The sequence below is a fragment of the Chionomys nivalis genome, chromosome 6, assembly GCF_950005125.1.
Source record: "Chionomys nivalis chromosome 6, mChiNiv1.1, whole genome shotgun sequence".
In the NCBI taxonomy this organism is placed as follows: domain Eukaryota; kingdom Metazoa; phylum Chordata; class Mammalia; order Rodentia; family Cricetidae; genus Chionomys; species Chionomys nivalis.
In genome coordinates this window covers 14,436,304-14,451,132 of record NC_080091.1, presented here as the reverse complement: position 1 = coordinate 14,451,132, position 14,829 = coordinate 14,436,304, and the positions used below count along the sequence as shown (strand labels likewise).

At 39.1% G+C, this 14,829-nt stretch overlaps 1 protein-coding gene across 9 annotated transcripts in view; it reads left to right on the top strand.

Moving 5' to 3' along the window:
- The first annotated feature begins 236 nt into the window (after window positions 1–236).
- The window catches only part of Ccdc88a (coiled-coil domain containing 88A), a 157,076-nt gene continuing 142,483 nt past the window's right edge, over window positions 237–14,829 (top strand). For 7 of the 9 annotated variants that reach the window (XR_009057257.1, XM_057772008.1, XM_057772009.1 and 4 more), the window contains exons 1-2: window positions 237–1,042; window positions 1,140–1,240. Coding sequence is in view for 8 of the 9 variants with exons in the window: in XM_057772008.1 (XP_057627991.1) it covers window positions 980–1,042; window positions 1,140–1,240 (164 nt within the window). In the remaining variant the exon portion in view is untranslated. The remainder of the gene's footprint in view (window positions 1,043–1,139; window positions 1,241–14,829) is intronic. The other 2 variants (XM_057772010.1, XM_057772007.1) reach the window with 1 other exon arrangement.

Here is a 14,829-nt window from a genome sequence, read left to right as displayed (position 1 = left end):
CGCGGTCCATCGCCGCAGCTGCAGCCCCTCGCGCCCGCGCGCGCGCCCGGCCCCGCGCGCGCCCCAACACGCCGCCAGAACCTGGGCGGCGGCGGGCCGGCCGGGGGCGCGCGCTCGGGGGCGCGCTCATGCAGCGGTTTTCTTCTCCCACAATCCAGAGGCAGAGGCGCGGAGGGCGGGGAGTCGGCGGAAGGATATCGGCGCGGAGGGAGCGGCGCGCTCGCCCGGCCGGCGGCGGGCGCGGGTGTGCTGCGGCACTGCGGTTCTGAAGCCGTTACCCCAGCTCCTCCAGAGGGCGGCGGAGGAGGCTGGAGCGCGGCGGCGGCGGCGGCGGAGCGCCCGGGCGTCGCTGAGGCACCGGAGGCTGGCGGGGCTCCCGCGGCCGGACGGTCAGGGACACGCAGCGGAGCCCTCGGTCCCGGGCAGGGCAAGGGGGCTGAGGCGAGCGCGAGCCCGCGGAGGGATGGTGAGCGCCCGGCGAGGGGCGAGCCGCGCCTGAGAAGGCGAGGACAGGCTGCGGGCAGACGCTCCCGGCGCCCGTGCCCGCCGGCCGCTGAAACGCCCAGAGCCGCTCGCCAAGGGCCAGCCCGGCCGCCTCGCAGCCTCCGCGGCGCTCGCGATTCTTCGGCGGCCGCTGCGCTGAACGGCTCCCTCCCGGAGCGGGGCCACCTTGACGGGCTTTTTGTCTCGTGCCCCGGCCGCTCTTCGCGTCCTCCTCCTCCAGATGCCTTTCTTCTGCCCCTCCTCTCCGGGTGCAGACACTGCCAGCGCCGGCTGCGGCTCCGCGCGGGATTTGGGCTCGTTTCCCCTGGGGGGTTTTGAGGAGCGAGAGTCCTTCCCTCTCTTCGATGGGATTTTCCTGCCTTGCCGAAATGGACTTTCATTGATTTCGTCTTACTTCTACGTTTAGTGACCAATTCCCTAGGCGTTTTTGTGGTACTTCCCTTTTTCCTCCCCGCCCGAATATATAATCTGTAAAATGGAGAACGAAATCTTTACTCCCCTTCTGGAGCAGTTCATGACCAGCCCTTTGGTCACTTGGGTAAGTAGGATGTCCTTTATTGTGTATTTTTGCTGTGTTATTTGCGGCTGCAGAGATGGAGGTGGGCGTTAACGTCGTGATAATCCTTGTGTTCTAGGTTAAAACGTTTGGACCTCTGGCTGCAGGAAATGGGACCAACCTGGATGAATATGTGGCTTTGGTGGATGGGGTATTCTTGAACCAGGTCATGCTCCAAATGTAAGCGTTTTCTTCTCTCGCTAACTTATTTTCTGTGAAAAATAACATACTTTGAACTTAGATTTCACATCATAAACCCTTAATTTGGTTCTTTGGCCAGGAAAAAAAAAATCAGGTGGTTTAATTGGATCTTGGAAGGAGTGCCCATCCTGCTTATTAACCAAGTAGTTATACCTCCTGAAACTGAGAGGCTGAATCTTTCACTCTGCCAGTCCTGTCTGTATTGTCATTTATTGTCTGAAGTGCTGAAATTCAAACCACATTGTGTTATCTTTGGTAATTTGGTAAAATGACGGAGACAGAGAAATCTTGTCTACGAAAGGAAAAAGACTTAACTGTGAAGTTATGTGCAAAGGTGTGTTCTTATTAACCTTTTAAATCTAAGAATAAATTGAAACTGGTGAAGTAACATTTCAGTGGTGAAAAATTCAGTTAACATTGCTGATTGGTCAAGAAGACTTCTGTAGCCAGCAATTTAAATACCTAAGTTTGATTAGATGACTTACCGTGTTATTGATGAGTTATTAAATTGCTTAGCATTTGGGGAATTATTTAAAGATATTTTGAGGTTTATGTAAATAACTGAAGTCATGAGAGCTGGGTTAATTAAGTCTTTTGTTTGACATGTTGAGTTTCTGCTAAGAAGAAATGTGGCTTTTGAGATAGAAATTGAGTGTTGGAAGCATATTAGTACCTAGATCAGAGAAGTCAAAGTGACTCCATTTTATCGTTATGGTATTGTAGCACAGGTGCACTGTAAGTACTTCAGTGGTTATCATTGCTGGTATTACAGTTGAGTTTGGACACTTCTTCCTTAATAGAGTCTCATTACAACAGTAATCTTACAACTTTTGATTTGGAGATATTTCTGCCTTATATATGTGAAAATTGATGCAGTATAAAAACTTGTTATTTAGCCGGGCTGTGGTGGCGCACACCTTTAATCCCAGCACTCGGGAGGCAGAGGCAGGCGGATCTCTGGGAGTTCGAGGCCAGCCTGGTCTACAAGAGCTAGTTCCAGGACAGGCTCCAAAGCCACAGAGAAACCCTGTCTCAACCCCTCCCCCCAAAAAAACCCCAAAAACTTGTTATTTAAATTCATATTCTATTAATTTTGCACATGTCAGTTCTGTATTTTCCTGGAAATTATTTTTCTTTCTAGATTTGTGCTGGATAGTTTTTTTGTCATCTTGACACAAGGGTCATCAGGAAAAAGGGGACCTCAGTTGAGATTTTAAACTACTCTGTCATTTTCGCATGTAGGCAAGCCTCTGGGGCATTGTCTTGGTTGCTTGAGGTGGGATGGCCCACCCACTGCTGGCAGTGCCATCCCTGGGCAGGTGGTCAGTTGTATGAGAAAGGTTTAACATTTTTGTTTTATTTTTTTAAACTTAGTACTTGGGTGAAGAGTTAAAAACATAATAGCTGCTTTCACTTTGAGTTCACACTCATTTAAAAAATATATATTTTGAAAATAGTGATGTTCCAAAAGAATAGTTGCCAGGTTCTCCCTAGCGCCTTGGGAGGGGACTAGCTGCTTTCTAAACCTCAGATCTACTTCTGTGTTTTTAGTTCCACCTCTCCGTTTCTCTAAGTGATTTTTAGTGTCCTAATTCTGTTCCGAATGACCTATATAAGGGAATAAAAGGAAAAGAACTATTCTTTGCTTTCTTAAAAGAATAGTTTATCAAAAATTGGGTCAACATAGTATATTTAAGAGGTAGAGCAACAAAATACCTTATTACTATTTTGATTATTTATTTTTAGGTACAGAGTCTTATTTTACCCTGGCTATATAGATCAGGCTGGTCTGGAACTCTTGGAGAGCCACCTGCCTCTGCCTTACAGGTTCTGGGATTAAACGCATGTCTCACCACAATACATTATTTTTATGAACTATATTTTGTCAATGGTTAGAAAATGTGCTGCATAGTTTATTCAGTTGGCTGCATGACTTAATGAACTCTTTTAAAGTGCCATTTGAAACTCTGTGTCATGAAAGGATAGTTAACCTAAAGATGAACCTTAATTAAAAACATTTCTAGATTACATCTGGTTATAGAATTTGAGAGCAAGAATCCTTTGTAAATGAAATGGTGTATTTTTCTTTGTGTTCCTTATACTTGAAGTTTATTGAGCTTGGATCTGTGGGTTTCATTTTTATCAAATTTGGAAAAAAATGAAGGCATTGTTTCTTTAAATATGCTCTGTGTGTGTGTGCGTGTGCGTGTATCTGAACTTACTTGTCTTTCCTCCTTTTGGAAGCCCAGTTACATGTATATTAAGTTCCTAGATGTGTTTTAAAGCTTATTGAGAGGTTCATGGATGTGTTTTTGTTGTTGTTTTTTCTTTGATTTTGACTAGTCTGTTGTGGTATCTGTGAATATTTTCTATTATGTTTACTCCTACCCAGCATGCATTTCATTTTAGACATAGTTTGCTCTGTAGAAAACTTTTCATTATACCTTCCATGTTCAGGTTTTTCAGTTTTATCTCTTTAGATTCTTAAACATGGGATATAGTTATAATTGTCTTATTGCCCATATATACTAGTTGTGTCATTTCATTTAGTTGGTTTTGATTGAGTTTTCTCCTCAGTTTGAATTATGTTTCTTTGCTTTTGTATCCTGGTGATTTTTATTTGATGATCTTGTTGGATATTAGATATTTTATTATTCCACAAAATATCGATATTTTGAGCTTTATTCTGGGATGTATTTACGTTACTCAGAAACAGTTTTATCTTTTCAGAATTTGCATTTAATTAATTAACTGATTATTTTGGGACAGGATCTCTTTATGTAGCCCTGACTTTGCTAGAACTTACTGAATAGACCAGGCTGGTCTTACAGAGATCTGCCTGCCTCTGCCTCCCAAGTGCTAGAATCAAAAGTGAACACATCCATAGTGGCAGTAAATTTGTTAAGCAGTACCTTTTTGTACTACTGAGTCAAAACTCTTCAAGTACAGTAACTGTGTTGTTACCTGAAATAATTTTTTGGTTCTTTCAGTGACTTTGCATAGTTTCTTCACATTTACAGGTACTGACAGCTCAGAAGTCTGTAGGGATATCCTCTGCAATCTTTTTCTTGTTTAGCTCTCTTCTCTGTGATATTCTTCGTGAGTATTTAGCTGCATTATCTGCAGACTTCATCCCCTCTACTCAGCTGATGTACTACCTAGGTTCCCTCTCCCTGTTCACGGGCTGGAGGTCTTCTAGGGGGTAAGATGGGACTGTTGTTGGTTTCAGGCTTGGTCCCATCTGTCAGGGTCATGGTTTTTGTTGTCCAGGATCTTGAAAAATACTTTCTATGTTTCGTCTTCCCCCTAGTGCCCAATTGTCTCAGGCAGGTGGGCACATTTGGTTCTTGTCAGGAAGTAGAAATCAGCTTATATACTTTAATGACATTTTCGGCCTTACTGCTTTCATATGGAATATAGATTTTTTTGTTTATTTGTTTGGGTTTTGATTTTTTTGTTTTGTTTTCCGAAACAGTGTTTCTCTGTAGCTTTGGAGCCTGTCCTGGAACTCGCTAACTCACAGAGATCTGCTTGTCTCTGCTTCCCGAGTGCTGGGATTAAAGGCATGCACCACCACCGCCTGGCTCGGAATATAGATTTTTATTAGAGGACACTTACTTTGGAAATGTTTTCATTCAAAGTATTTGCTAAGAATAAGAATGTTTATTATGTCAGCGATGCTAGTGTTACCAGTGTGGACCCAGACTCTGAAAATGAGGTGACTGCTTTGTGACATTTTCTATTAATGACTTTGTCATAGAATTTTGTCCTTTGTTCAGTGATGTGGAATTTATTGTATTTAGAGCTAAATCTTGGATTTCACTGAGTAGCTCCTAGAATCAAAGGATGTCAGAGCCTGTGACACAGCATTAGCCATCTTTAACAGGAGGGAAAAGCTCTGCAGAACTCTGGAATGATAAGCCAGCTACTGTCTGTGCTTCAGGGCATTTTCCTACTTTAACTGACTGAAATAGTTTTTTTTTCCATGACACTTACAAGACATAAGACTTGATATCAATAAAGTAGAAACCCTCTTCTTGTGTTGTATCTTCCACGAGGGAGAGTGGTCTGAATGGCTGTGGCTTTGCACGTACTGTCCTCAGCAGCGCTTGCAGTTTGGTTTTCAGTAACTTTCAGGGTGATGTCCATCATGTTGAGAGTTTGTTCATTGCCCTGCTCTAGACTGATGTCTTCAAAAGTAGTATGTAGTGATTGATGGTTCTCTGTGTAACTAATCTTAAAGTTGAAGAGATTATGAGAACTAGAGAATAGGGCGATTAGTTACATATGGACATACATTTAAGTGTTTCACCGAGAATTATCTTTGTAATGTTAAGTATAAGAAACATCCTTACAGGATAAATGGAACTTAAGAGTTTCTTAACTGTTTTTTCAGAAAGATACGTGTTGACTTTCCTTTAGGTTCTATGAAACAGTTTGATATTAACTGAGTAATAGTTTCAAATTTAAAAATAATATTTGAGATTTTATTAGGACATTTAATTCATCAGTAACAATTTGTTTTTATATTGGTGTGATATAAAGACAGAAATTATAGTTTTAAGATTTAAGGTGTAGACTTGTTATTTTAATAAAATAGTTAACCAGTTGTTGATATTCGAAAATAATCTTTCTCATTTCTGATTTCACTTCTATGCTTTCTTCATCCATATAATGATATTTTAATAATTTATAAAGTAGGTTAATGAAAGAGATCTGCTCCTAATATTTGTGGGACCTAGGGAAGACATTCATTTATAATATGTATAAATACTAAGAGACTATAAGACAATCTAGCAAATGGTTAAATGTATTTTAGCATTTTACCATGATTGTATGTGTGGATATATATAGATATATATAGATATATCTCTATATATATCATAATATCTTTAAAGGGTTTACATTTATAATTAGTAAAATTTAGAATTTATTAATTAACCATTCACAGTAGATTGAGCACAGACTCCTTTCATCATTCCAGGCTCCTCTGTTACCACAGAGGTTTCATGCAAAGGCATGCCAAGTGTATCCAATTCAGGCTCTTAGAATCACTACTCCAAATTGCTGCTCCTTTGCATTCATCTGTAGTGCATTCCATCCTAAGCACAGACTTGGGGGGAGGTTAAAAGTGTCATCTGCAAGAGAGGAATTGGTATGTATCATCTTGTTTATATGCACTTCTTATTTAGTGGAAGTAAGTGTGTGGCCCAGTGAGGCCAAGAGTGGAAGTCGGAACAGAAATGTTTTGCCAGTATCTAGATATAGTACTGGGTGAGATGGATGAAGGGATGGTTCATTCAAAGGTAATTTCATTAAGTGGGTAGTTTCTGAGTGCTGTCTGCGAGGCCATGGGATATACTCATTTCTCTACCAATAAAGTCTTTTATGCTAAGTGGTAGAAGTAGGATCTTGATACAGTGTTGGCCTAAAGAGGGAAGTGGTGTTTTACATGGAAGAACTTTTGTAGGTCTACGAATGTGGTTGGGTAATACGAGTACTTGCCTAGTGTATAAAGTCCCTGAGCTTGAGTCCCAGCCCTGGGTGGGGGTAGACATTTTAAGGAGGACATAACTGGAGTCATAAACAGTAGAAGAATAGAAGGAAAGACATTTTAAACATAGACAGTAAGCAAAAAGCGTGAAGATGTAAATGAAAGTGGTAAAATTAATAGACTTGAGGGAAATGGAGAAATTGGCAAAGCTATTGGTGAGAGGTCACAAAGGAGTTAAAGATGAACACAAGTATAGGTAGGGCAGGCCCATTGAAAGTTAGGAAATCACATATTCATGTAAGAAGACCAGTTAGCATGGTTGGTTAAGCAATAATCTTTAGCTGCTCAGGAACTGGCAAAAACATCTGTAAAATAAAATTTATTTATAATTGGAAGTACAGGATAAAAGAAAATATATTACAGATTCTAAAGTGAGTGAATTCTTTTTGGAATATATTTTATTTTTGGTTAGCATACATCATGGCTTTTTGTCTTGGTTAGGATTTCTGTTGCTGCAGCAAAACACCGTGACCGAAAAGCAAGTTGGGGAGAGACACTTCATCACTGAAGGGAGTCAGCACAGGAACTCGAACAGGAAAGAATCCTGGAGGCAGGAGCTGATGCTGAGGTGATGGAGGGGAGCTGCTTACTGGCTTGCTCCTCATGGCTTACTCAGCCTGCTTTCTCATAGAATCCAGGACCAGCTGCCCAGAGATGGCACCACCCACCATGGGCTGGGCCTTCCCCTGTTGATCACTAAATGAGAAATGCCTTGCAGCTGGATCTCGAGGAGGCATTTCCTCAGCTGAGGCTCCTTCCTCCGATGACTCTAGCTTGTGTCATATTGACACTCAAAACCACCCCGTACAGTTTCATTATATCATTTCTGAATGATAAGTCAAGGGGTTGGGGATTTAGCTCAGTGGTAGAACGCTTGCCTAGCAAGTGCAAGGCCCTGGGTTCGGTCCTCAGCTTCAGAAAAAAAAAAAAAAAAAAGACAAAATGAATGATAAGTCAAAATAATTGTACTTTGTTAATATTTTCTTCCCTGCTATACTCCGTCATCCTCTCACCTCCCCTCCTCTTTTTTTTTCTTTCTGCAGTTAGTTTTCTAGTAATTGAGTTCTTCAGTAGTAGTGTGTGAGCGCTGAGGAAGAAAAGCAGATGACATCGAAGGGTGGCTGGTAGACTAGAGCAAAGCTCAAACTTTTCCACTGATGACCTCTTTGCGCTTGAGAAATTTTTCCATAAGCTTAGCTGTATAGCTGTATAGAACAGGTATACAAGTCAAGCATAAATATACAAATCATGAATAAATCATTTATTTTAAAGCAATTCTTTGATATTCATATAACTATCATTTATTATAAACAAAAGCAAATTCACGTACTAAAGATAAAGATATGTTTACTTTTACATAAAGAGTTAAGTCTTGACTGAATACTTGATACTGTAGGATATAAAGCATCTTTAGCATTTTTCAGAGATGATCATTATTTTAATAGGGCCATTAGAAATTCTAATTTTTAATCCCAAGCCAAAATTTATTGTCATTGAGCGGCTTTTTTTAAAAAATGAAACTTGACTCAGCAATTTTAAAAATCAAATACTCTAACATAATACCATATAAAAATACACAAATTTGATACATTCTAAAGAATGATCACAGGAAAATATTAATAGTATTTGTTTCCCATAATTAAACCATCATTGGTTCCTTAAGAGCAGAAAACAGTGTATATCCATTCAAAACGCTGACATTTGTGGCACACAATAGTCTTGAATCTGAACCAAGATGTTTTAGCAATGTCTTCATTGTCATGGCATGGTGTGATGACATGCACAGTGCGGCGTACGTGTTACGTCTAGAGTCAAGGCTGAAGTGCAGTTTCATGGCCCAGCAGGTAAGTGCTGCCAGAGACGTCTTGGTTTCATCACACATTTTATTTTGGAAATTTTGGATGCTGCATATTCAGAAACCTTTCACTGTTGCCAGATTTTTTTGACCTTATATTTAGTTATGTGACTTCCCTATGGGATTGTAACCCGCATTTTTTTAGAAACTGGACTTAAGAAACATTTTTTTCAGTTTCTTACAAAACTAAACTTTGTCTTACCATATGAACTAGCAATCCACTCATAGAAATTTGTCCCAATGAGGTGAAAACTGGGTTTTAAAGACAACATAAAACTATTTATAGGACCTTCATTCTTAGTTTTCCCAAACTGAAAGCAAACATTATATCCTTTAAAAAAAATAAATGTAAGCCGGGCTGTGGTGTCGCACGCCTTTAATCCTAGCACTCGGGAGGCAGAGGCAGGCGGATCTCTGGGAGTTCGAGGCGAGCCTGGTCTACAAGAACTAGTTCCAGGACAGGAACCAAAAGCTATAGAGAAACCCTGTCTCAAAAAATCAAAAAAAAAAATGTATAAACTGCTGTATCCATGCAGTGGAATACTGCCAATAATTTGTAAACCCTGATTTCAGTTTTATGACTCCAAACAGGGTTGTAACTCACAGTTTAAGAATTTGGAACTAGATGTTGCGGTAAGAATAAAGGACAAATAGGTTTTAAAAGAAACAAAATTGAAGTTTGGGGAACTTGGAGAATTTGAAATTTGATTAGTGACGAAGGCCAGAATTTAGACAGTTGCTAACATGTACATAAATTGACTAGAGTAGAGATAACCGAAGTTGAGAAGGAACTAAATTCATTATTCTTTATGAAGCCCATTATCTCTTGGTTACCACTAGAGGTAGAAATGACTATGAATTCAAAATTAAAGTAGAAAACAAGGCAGTAATTGGCTGATTTATCCGTGCTTTTAACAATGATTTTATATTAAAAACTTCTAATTTACAGGTTTATAAATATAATCTTTCTCTATTTGGTTTTGAGCCTAGCCTTTAATGGCCAAGTCATCTCTTCAGCCCATAATCTTTATGTTGAAAAATAAAAATTTGTAAACTATCTTAGTAGTGCTTCAGAAAAATGTGTTAATTTTCCTAATAAAGGCTACAGAAGAAGTTAAAATTCACTACGTCATTGGCAACATTACCAGTCCCCTACCGTGGACACTGAGAGCTGCTGGGTGTTAGTCTTTTATTAAGACATGGGTTATTTACAGAGAATGAAGGATAAAGAAGTTGTACAGAAATACATTTTTACAAAGTACGGTTAAAAGAATAAATGAACTGTAATAAAATGCCAGATTATAAATAGTTGGAGTAGATTAGTGAGCCCTGATATTTGCAAGGTTATGTTTGACCGTGGAAGTGTGGATACTCATGGAAACCAGTATATGGAAGAATTTAGATTTAAATCAGTCCTTGAAGGATAACTGGGTTAACTTGCCTTTATTTTTATTACTTGCACCTAAAAACATTTAATATATAAAACATATATACATAGTTTTGTTTGAGAACATTCAGTATCTGTGTGTCTTAGTGTTCTATTGCTGTCAGGAGACACTGACCATAGCAACTCTTATAAAGGAAAACATTTAATTGGGACTTGCCTACGGTTTCAGAGATTTATTTTAGTCCATTATTCTCATAGCAGACAGACATGATAACTGAGAGTTCTACACATCCAGTTGCAAAGGCAGCAAGGAAAGAAGAGACACTGGGTCTGGCTTGAGCTTTTGAAACTTCAAAGCCCACCCCCAGTGACAGTCTTCCTCCAAGGCCACGACTACCCCCAAAAGATCACACCCAAGAAGCATCACTTTCTAATGACCAAGCATTCAGATCTTTGGAGGAGACCATTCCCAATCACTGTATATTTGCACATTTGTTTAAATTTTCCTTACTGATAAAAGTGCATATTTCACTCGAATTCATTTAGTGAATAAGAATTTTCAGGTTGTGTTATTCCAGTTATTCTTTAGGATGTTGGAGTACTTTTCACATGGGTGCTGAGTCTTGAACTCAGATGATCAGGCTTGTATTGTTGGTCAGCAAACACTGTTATCTGATGAGCCATCTGCCAAACCCAATTCATATTTTAGTTAGCTACTAGTGATCTTTGTGCCATACTTCTAAATAATTGTGAAGGTTCAAAGTTGTGTCTGTGCTAAGAAGTGTTAAACACCTTTTCAGAGTTAGGGCAGTACTAATTTCAGCAAATTTTACTATTGAAAGAATCATATAATCACTCTGCTTTATAATTATCCTATCAACTGTAAGATGTGTAGTTGGTTGGTTGTTTTCAGAGAAGGTATCACTGTGGAGCTCTGGCTGGTCTGGAGCTGGTAAGAAATCTGCCTGCATCTGCCTCTTGAGTGCTAGGATTAAAGTGTACACCACCACACCCAGCCCATAATTGTTTTTGAGTTGTATTCTGGAAGAAAATTCCGATCTTATTTGTAACACGAGGGCTTGCTTGTTGGGGTTTCTGTCCTGCCAGGTTCCTGCAATCAAGTTCCAAAGAAAAATCAAGTTCCAAAGAAAATCACACAGAGTTCTATATTAATGATAAACTAATTGGCCCATTAGCTTAGGCTTCTTATTAACTCTTATAACTTATATTAACCCATTATTCTTATCTATGTTAGACACATGGCTCAGTACCTTTTTCAGCAGGGCAGGTCACATTCTGTTTCTTCGTTGTCTGGACAGGACTGCAGAGAGAGCTTCCTTCTTCCCAGAATTCTCCTGTTCTCATTGTCCCTCCTCTACTTCCAGTCTGGTTGTCCCACCTATACTTCCTGCCTGGCTACTGGGCAATCAGCGTTTATTTAAAATATAATTGATAGAATACAAAATTGCCCTACACCACTTACTTGCATAGTTAACCAGAGGGTTGTATTGTTGTTTTTCTGCAATGGAGAAATTTGTTTCGGTACTTAATATTAAAACTTCTAAAAAGCTGGGCATGGTGGTATATGCCTGTAATATCAATGCTTGGGATACTGAGGCAAGATCTCTAGGTTGCAATTAGCCTAGGTTACATAGTAACTTTGAAGCCTACATGGGCTACATACACTGTCTGGAAAAACCCAATCCTGTCCCCTCTTCCAGGCTTTTTAAAAGATATAATCCAGGCTGGCCTCCAACTCATGATCTTCCTGCCTGTCTCCAGTAGTTTGCTTACTGTCAGGTGCTACCATAGTCAGCACATTTTTTTTGTTGTTTTGTTTTTTTAAAAAAAACAAGTGCTTGGGTTTGTGTCTATGCCTTGTGTGAATTCCCTCAGAAGTCAGAAGTGTGACTTGGATTATATGGAACTGTAGTTACTGACAATAAGTTGTGACCTGCTCTTTAAACTCTTGGGGCATTTTCCAGCCTACTTTTTTCTTTTAAATACTATGTGCAACAGTATTGGTTGTCCTCAGTTAATTTGGACATATTCTAAATCTTCTATCACTTACAAACTCTAGTGTCTCATTTTACTAGAGTAGAAGTGTACTAAACAGGTTGTTTCTCTTGTAGACTCTGCTGCAAGTTTGTTTCTGTACCTTTCTTCTAACCTGAGTTTCAGTAGATCATAACTTTTGCAGTCTTGCTCGTGTTTGTCTGGACCTTTTTGCTTTATGCTTTACTATTTTTATTGTATTTATTGTTTTTTGCCTGTCTTTACCAAGACTTAAATAAATATCTTTTTATCTTGTCTTAAATTGGTGGCCTTATAATGAAATGCTTAGTATTAATCCATTTGAAGTCTGTTTTACTGGTAGGTTGGAAAAGCCCACTTTTAAATTTGTTGCCCAAAGACTAGATCTTGAGCAAATATGGCCCAGGTTACTAATGAAGGCAGGCCTCTCTGACTTTATCTTAGGGTTCAAGGGCAGTGGGTTAAAGCTTCACAGATGGCTGCCATAACCTTATCGTCTCTGCTGATTGTGTGGTAACTCACAACAGTCTAAGAACATGAGTTGATTTGCCCAATACTGTGGTTCTCAAACACTCTAGAGGCTCTGGAGGTTGTCTGTGAGATCAGAATTATTTTTATACTATTAAAATGCCATTTGCACCAGACTAAGAGAATTGTGGGAAGAGGGAAGGCAGAGATGCAGTTGCCATCCAAGTGTTACAAAAGTACTGATTATGAAATAAAGGTTGGGTAGGTATGTGTGTTCAGAGCACTTGAGCTAGTAAAGAGACCTGATCTGTAAATAAATAAGTAAATAGTGGGTAAGTTGTTGTCACCTTGATATGATCAAAACTTCTACTACCTTGTACTGGTAGTTAATAGATTCTTCACACGGTGCTTGTAGTTAAAAATTTGTTTTCACATAAAAATGATGAAGTAGTAAAAGTTACTGCCTAGAGTACAAGCTTGTCTTTTGTTTTATTTTGTTTGAGGCGGGTTCTTGTTTTGCAGCCTAGGCTGGACTTGAACTCAGTGTGTAGCCCAGGCTAGCCTTAATCCTCTTTTAGTCTCTTAATGTGCTGAGATTACAGGTGTAAGCCACTGTGCCTGATCAAGCTTGTCTAGTTAATATACATATTTTAAAATATTTATTTTTAATGTGGTTTGCCTACATGTGTCTCTTGCCTGTTGCTGCAAAAGTCAGAAGAGGGTGTCTGATTCCCTGGAACTAGGGTTGCAAGCAGTGTGAGGAGCCAGGAGGGTGTTTCCAGTCCTCTGCAAGAGCAGCCAGTGCTCCTAAGCACTGAACCCCTATTTAATATTTAATATGTCTTTTTAATGGAAACTATGCCAAAAATACTTGTGTTGCTTAACAAAGTATTGTTATCACTAGAAATACTTAGATGAAATTTTGAATTGCAAGCCAAACAAGTCCAGGGTTTTTGGATACTTATTTTTGCTTGAAAGAACAACTGATGATGATTATTTGGGACAGACACATACTCTTAAATGACTTAAACAACTTTTTTTTTTAAAGGAAAACAACTAATTGTATTTGTTGCTAAAATGATATGTAAGTTACAGAAACGATTGACATTTCAATATTTAAAGACTTAGCGTGTTTACTTTTTCATTTTACATGTATGAGTGTTTTGCCTGCCTGTGTGTATGTGTTACGTGTGTCTGGTGCCCGAGGACAGAAGAAAGTGAATTTCCTGAAACCGGAGTTACAGATTTTTGTGAGGTACCATGTGGGTGCTGGGAACTGAACTGGGTCCTCTTCAAGAACAAGTATGTGAATTTTATAGTTCTAATAAAATATCTCAACATTTGAAATGTATGAATAATTCAGTGAATCACATTTTGTTTTGACACAGTCTCTCAAAATAGCCCAGACTTGCCACAAACTTATATACAAGGTTTTCTTAAATTCCTGATTTTTCTGCCTCAGTCTTTCCCAGCTCTGGGACTACAAGTATGCACACTATGCCCAGCTATAAAGCAGTATGTTTAAAATTACCTGTCTGTTAGCTAAGCAAACCACATACGTCCTTGTATTGTATTGTAGGTAGACCAGTGGAGTTTTTCTTTCCCTCCTTTCTTACACCCTTCCCTCCTCTTTCTCCTTTCCTCACTACTCTTCCCTTCCCTTTCTCTTTTCTTTCTTTCCCTTCCCTCATTCTTTCTCTACCTCCCTCCCAGTGCATGGTACTGGACCAATCAATAGGTTTTAATTTCAAATTAAGAAAAGATAAGTTTCATAATCCACGTTGCAAATAAGTGTTAAGATAGCAGTACCTCTTACTGGATTTTGAGAGCATCAAATAGTAATATCAATACAATTTGAAAAGGCTATAATATATGACTACATCATTCTTCTGGTTGTATGTTTGTGTGAAAATAAATCTTTTCTTTTTATACTTTAAGCAAAACAGTGTATAAACACACTGAATACAGATGCACATAGTTGATTTCCTGAAATCAGGAAAGAAAGATAGCATAGCTCTCCTGGTATTTTATACAGTTATGCAACACCCAAATGTAAGACCTGTATGGCATTGGACTTCTATGATTGATGTATCTCTGTGAAGTTTTCGAAATCACTGCTTCTGTGTGTTAAATGAGGGACTGTGAGGCTGCACTTGATACATCTTTCTGGGCCAATGAGAGAAACCAAAATTTTTTTTTATCTTTTGAAGAAATAACTTGATATATCTGAAAATACGCCTGTAATCTGTGATAGTTATATTATGTATCTT